Source organism: Procambarus clarkii, chromosome 40 (genome assembly GCF_040958095.1).
Source record: "Procambarus clarkii isolate CNS0578487 chromosome 40, FALCON_Pclarkii_2.0, whole genome shotgun sequence".
NCBI classification, from domain to species: domain Eukaryota; kingdom Metazoa; phylum Arthropoda; class Malacostraca; order Decapoda; family Cambaridae; genus Procambarus; species Procambarus clarkii.
In genome coordinates, this window is record NC_091189.1 from 19,651,929 (window position 1) to 19,658,352 (window position 6,424).

General features: G+C 51.4%; 1 protein-coding gene across 1 annotated transcript; it reads right to left on the bottom strand.

The window, feature by feature from the left end:
• Positions 1-5,088: 5,088 nt before the first annotated feature.
• Positions 5,089-5,958, bottom strand: LOC123752019 (golgin subfamily A member 6-like protein 4). The gene has a single exon (XM_045734082.2). It carries the CDS (start codon positions 5,956-5,958, stop codon positions 5,089-5,091), a length of 870 nt encoding a protein of 289 aa, XP_045590038.2.
• Between the last annotated feature and the right edge of the window lie 466 nt (positions 5,959-6,424).

The window sequence follows — 6,424 nt, forward strand, 5'->3', positions numbered from 1 at the left end:
ATTCGTCGTATCAGATGAAAGATCCCGCTGCATAAACATGAATTACGAATAAATTACTGCATAAAATACAGTAATCATAATTTGTCTTAACCTAATACATCTATTAATACATATTACCCATTTTATGGTTAGTCTTTATAATACAAAAATGACTGTAATATGTTTCAAGCCTAATACCATAACTGTAGCATAATACAGTATTATTTTGTTACTACTTTTATTAAAACTAATATTATTGCTCCTGTATACACTATTTTTTTTTAATTATTAAATTCTTTTGAGCAAAAAAAATGAACCGGGTCTCCCGGAACCCGTTTTCTGTGAACCATCATCATTTCCAAGCGAAGCTGGGCGCTGGGGAGGGCAGCGCTATTGGCCCTACCCACCGTAAGGGCCAGATTCCCAGCTCGTGTCCCAGAACTCCTACTCTAGTTGCACGTGTGTCTTAGCAGCCTCCTGCCCCGCGGCCAGTCTGGTGGACGATGACACTTTGATTTATTGACACCCACTTGGAGATGTTGATGTCTCATTTAGAGATGTTAGAGACCCTGAACATTATCTCCACATCTCTCCTGAGGGTCTCCTGGGGTCTCCCTTCTGGGGTCTCCCTTCTGGGGTCTCTCTTGGGGTCTCACTCTTGGGGTCTCTCTTCTGGGGTCACTCTCTTGGGGTCTCCCTCCTGGGGTCTCACTCTTGGGGTCTCCCTCCTGGGGTCTCACTCTTGGGGTTTCCCTCCTGGGGTCTCCCTCCTGGGGTCTCTCTCTTGGGGTCTATCTCCTGGGTCTCTCTTCTGGGGTCTCCCTCCTGGGGTCTCTCTCTTGGGGTCTATCTCCTGGGTCTCTCTCCTGGGGTCTCTCTCCTGGGGTCTCTCTCCTTGGGGTCTCCCTCCTGGGGTCTCCCTCCTGGGGTCTCTCCTGGGGTCTCTTGGGGTCTCTCTCCTGGGGTCTCCCTCCTGGGGTCTCTTGGGGTCTCTCTCCTGGGGTCTCCCTCCCTCCTGGGGTCTCAGGGAGAGGCTGGGACCCCAGTACACTGCATCATCCTAGGGCAGCAAGTTTCTGCCCTACAGACCTCACCATTCGGGACCACTCAGAGACACTGTTCTGGAAGTGTGTTGCACAGCTGCACAGTTGCACAGTTGCACAGCTGCACAGTTGCACAGTTGCACAGCTGCACAGTTGCACAGTTGCACCGGAAATCATTAAACACTAAACATGACCACTTACGAAACCTGTACATCTTTCCATAATCCTGGCGGCTTTGTTTACGTATAATAAACAGTTTATGCGCCCCGAAGCACTTGGCGGTTGTTCATAACAATAACAACATTATTGTTGGGAAGTTTCGATGCTTGTAAATTCCCCACCACGTAGGTCGGCCGAGCGGACAGCACGCGGGACTTGTGATCCTGTGGTCCCGGGTTCGATCCCAGGCGCCGGCGAGAAACAATAGGCAGAGTTTCTTTCACCCTATGCCCCTGTTACCTAGCAGTAAATTGGTACCTCAATGGGCTGCTTCCTGGGGGTGGAGGCCTGGTCGAGGACCGGGCCGCGGGGACACTAAAAAGCCCCGAAATCATCTCAAGATAACCTCAAGATAGGTGGTGGGGAGGGGAGGGGGGGAAGAGACTGATACATTTTCAGAGAGAAGAGGTAGAGGGGGAAACTGGGAGGGGGGTGAGGACCAAGTGGGTGGGGGAGATGGCAGATGACGGGTGGGAGAAGATACAGCCTATCCCGGGCACCGCCGGGTACCCCTTGGGTGTATGTGTGCGTGTAAAGACGCAGTCTCAAGACGAAGAAGCAGTTAGAAGACAATGTTGCTTGCGCCGACTGAGTTGCTGAACCGTATCAGAGCCGGATCAAAACAAGAGAGGAGTTCGGTTCATCCCTGGCACTCGATCCTCTATTCCACTACACATACTCGTCTTCCTCACTTTGCTTATCCTATCCCCCACGTTATGCCTCACCCCTTAATGCCTCTCTTGGGGTGCTCTTCCCCATACATGTTGACCCATATGCCCAGCCTCCACACGTGGGGAGGGGGGGGACATGGGGCTGGAGGCCCAGGGAGACATCCACACAGGACCAACCTTCCCTGGACCAAATATGAGACGATACGACAGTAATTAAACTATGTTAATTTGTCAAAGTAGTTTTCAGAATGTTACCATTGATTCTGGTCTTATTTACCCGACTGGTCGACCAGTCTTACCCACCGTGTTGTTCTCTTGGTCGACCAGTCTTACCCAGCGTGTTGTTCTCCTGGTCGACCAGTCTTACCCACCGTGTTCTTCTCTTGGTCGACCAGTCTTACCCACCGTGTTGTTCTCTTGGTCGACCAGTCTTACCCACCGTGTTCTTCTCTTGGTCGACCAGTCTTACCCACCGTGTTGTTCTCTTGGTCGACCAGTCTTACCCACCGTGTTCTTCTCTTGGTCGACCAGTCTTACCCACCGTGTTGTTCTCTTGGTCGACCAATCTCACCCACCGTGTTGTTCTCTTGGTCGACCAGTCTTACCCAGCGTGTTCCCAGCCTGGTCGACCAAGTTCCTCACCAAATACCCGTCTCCCAGACCATTATCGAGCTGAAAATCGATTAACATGTCATAGCCACGGAATCTAAATGACAGAACTAAGCATTACCATACAGGACCCATCAGCCTCTATGACGTCCCCATCTGTCGTGGTGACCTCTGGCAGGAGTCCTCGAGTCCTGGGACCTCTGGCAGGAGTCCTCTCCCCAGTCCTCGAGTCCTGGGACCTCTGGCAGGAGTCCTCTCACCAGTCCTCGAGTCCTGGGACCTCTGGCAGGAGTCCTCTCCCCAGTCCTCGAGTCCTGGGACCTCTGGCAGGAGTCCTCTCCCCAGTCCTCGAGTCCTGGGACCTCTGGCAGGAGTCCTCTCCCCAGTCCTCGAGTCCTGGGACCTCTGGCAGGAGTCCTCTCACCAGTTCTCGAGTCCTGGGACCTCTGGCAGGAGTCCTCTCACCAGTCCTCGAGTCCTGGGACCTCTGGCAGGCGACATAGTCCGGGGGCCTGCAGACCTCGCTACTTTACATTTGAGAAATCTGTGGAATCGAGCTATTAGCTCTTGGACCCCGCCTTTCTAACCAAACTATTTTTCCTCTATTATATCTACTACATATATTTCTCTAACACACACACACACACACACACACACACACACACACACACACACACACACACACACACACACACACACACACACACACACACACACACACACATTGTGTGTTTGTGTGTGTGTGTATTGTATTGTAGGAGTGTGTATTGGATAGTGTATTGTATTGTGAGGATTGTTGGATCCTCCAAGAGGACTTGAACGGGTTGCAGAGATGGTCAGAGAAATGGCTACAGGAGTTCAACACGAGCAAATGTAAAATTATAGAAATGGGACTAGGTGATAGGAGACCAAAGGGTTAGCACAGAATGAAGGGGAACTGCCTACCTCTGACGATTCGAGAAAGAGACCTGGGAGTGGACGTAACACCTAATCTAACTCCCGAGGCACATATAAATAGGATAGCGACAACAGCGTACTCTACACTGGCAGAACATCATTCAGAAACCTAAGTGAAGAGGATTTTAGGGCGCTTTACACTGTCTACGTGAGGCCAGTTTTAGAGTATGCCACCTCATCATGGAGTCCCCATCTGAAGAAACACATAAGGAAACTGGAAAAGGTTCAGAGGTTTGCGACGAAGCTTGTCCCAGAGTTACGAGGGATGGGATATGAAGAGCGCCTGAAGGAACTGAACCTTACGACACTAGAAAAAAGAAGGGAAAGGGGGAGGGGGGATTATGATAGGAACGAATAAAATACTCAGGGGGATTGACAGAGATTAAATAGACGAAATGTTCACATTGAATAATAACAGAACGAGGGGACATGGGTGGAAACTGGAAACTCAGATGAGTCACAGAGATGTTAGGAAGTTATATTTTAGCGTGAGAGTAGTGGGAAAATGGAATGCACTTAGCAGGTTGTGGAAGCAAACTTTGTTCATAGTTTTAAAACTAGATATGATAGGGAAATGGGACAGGAGTCATTGCTGTAAACAGCCGATGGCTGGAAAGGCGGGATCCAAGAGTCAATGCTCGATCCTGCAAACACAAATAGGTGAGTATAAATAGGTGCGTACATCCCCAGGAAGCAGCCCGTAGCAGCTGTCTAACTTCCAGGTACCTATTTACTGAATGGTGACCTGGTGCATCAGGGTGAAGGAAACTCCGCCTATTTGTTTCCGCCTCATCCGGGAATCGAACCCGAGCCGTTAGGACTACGACCCCAAAGCTCTGTCCACTCAGCCGTGAGGCCCATGTGTGTGTGTGTGTGTGTGTGTGTGTGTGTGTGTGTGTGTGTGTGTGTGTGTGTGTGTGTGTGTGTGTGTGTGTGTGTGTGTGTGTGTGTTTACTAGTTGTGTATTTGCGGGGGTTGAGCTTTGCTCTTTCGGCCCGCCTCTCAACTGTCAATCAACTGTTTACTAACTACTTTTTTTTTTTTCCCCACCCCACACACACACACACACCAGGAAGCAGCCTGTGACAGCTGACTAACTCCCAGGTACCTATTTACTGCTAGGTAACAGGGGCACTTAGGGTGAAAGAAACTTTGCCCATTTGTTTCTGCCTCGTGCGGGAATCGAACCCGCGCCACAGAATTACGAGTCCTGCGCGCTATCCACCAGCTATCCACCTGGCTATCCACCAGGTGTGTGTGTGTGTGTGTGTGTGTGTGTGTGTGTGTGTGTGTGTGTGTGTGTGTGTGTGTGTGTGTGTGTGTGTGTGTGTGTGTGTGTGTGTGTGGGTTCGTACGTGTGGGCGTGCGTGCGTGTGTGTGCATCCGTGTGTACGCAGGAGCATGCTTGCACAAGCACCCGTTATGTAAACTGCTAAACGTCACCATTTGCTGTGATTACCACAGACAAACGTCGCCAACCATAACAACACATGCACAGAAAAACAGTGGAATCAGCTGGCAGTCGTCAGCGGTCCGCACAGCGCACCCGTCCCTCACCCCCCCCCCCTCCCCCCTCCCCCACAGAGCCAGCACCTGCTGGTGTAAATCATTTACAACTGGATACTAAACGATCGTAAAAGAAGTCCTACTCTCCGAAGGTGTGGGGGAGACGTGGACAACCCTCTCCCGCTAGTCTTGCCTTGCTTCTTGCAAGATCTTCTGGGCTCTTGCAAGATCTTCTGGGCTCTTGCAAGATTTTCTGGGCTCTTGCAAGATCTTCTGGGCTCTTGCAAGATCTTCTGGGCTCTTGCAAGATCTTCTGGGCTCTTGCAAGATTTTCTGGGCTCTTGCAAGATCTTCTGGGCTCTTGCAAGATCTTCTGGGCTCTTGCAAGATCTTCTGGGCTCTTGCAAGATCTTCTGGGCTCTTGCAAGATCTTCTGGGCTCTTGCAAGATCTTCTGGGCTCTTGCAAGATCTTCTGGGCTCTTGCGAGATCTTCTGGGCTCTTGCAAGATCTTCTGGGCTCTTGCAAGATCTTCTGGGCTCTTGCAAGATCTTCTGGGCTCTTGCAAGATCTGGGCTCTTGCAAGATCTTCTGGGCTCTTGCAAGATCTTCTGGGCTCTTGCGAGATCTTCTGGGCTCTTGCAAGATCTTCTGGGCTCTTGCAAGATCTTCTGGGCTCTTGCAAGATCTTCTGGGCTCTTGCAAGATCTTCTGGGCTCTTGCAAGATCTTCTGGGCTCTTGCGAGATCTTCTGGGCTCTTGCAAGATCTTCTGGGCTCTTGCAAGATCTTCTGGGCTCTTGCAAGATCTTCTGGGCTCTTGCAAGATCTTCTGGGCTCTTGCAAGATCTTCTGGGCTCTTGCAAGATCTTCTGGGCTCTTGCAAGATCTTCTGGGCTCTTGCAAGATCTTCTGGGCTCTTGCAAGATCTTCTGGGCTCTTGCAAGATCTTCTGGGCTCTTGCAAGATCTTGCATGTAAATCCCTGTCGAGGCCAGATGTAAATCACTCCCCAGTCTTGGCGGGGGGGGGGGGAGGGGGGGGTTGCAGGGGGGGAGGTAACCTGGGGGGGGGGAAGACGAGGCAACTATCAGGAGAAAGAGCCAAGCCATTGCACACGGGGAAAGTGTCAGGATAAGGAATTGGGATGGGGGGGGGTAAGGGATAGTGTCCAGCCATTTGGACAGTCGGGGAATTGAACGCCGACCTGCATGAAGCGAGGCCGTCGCTCTACCGTTCATCTCCCCCTCTACCGTGAGGGAGATGGGGGGAGTCTTTGACGGATGTGGCTCCTAGCTGTGGTCCGTGGGTCCTGGCTGTGGTCCGTGGGTCCTAGCTATGGTCCGTGGGATCAACCTGATCAACCAGGCTGTGACTCATACGTCAGGCTGCGAGCAGCCGCGTCTAACAGCCTGGTTGATCAGTCCAGCAACCAGGAGGCCT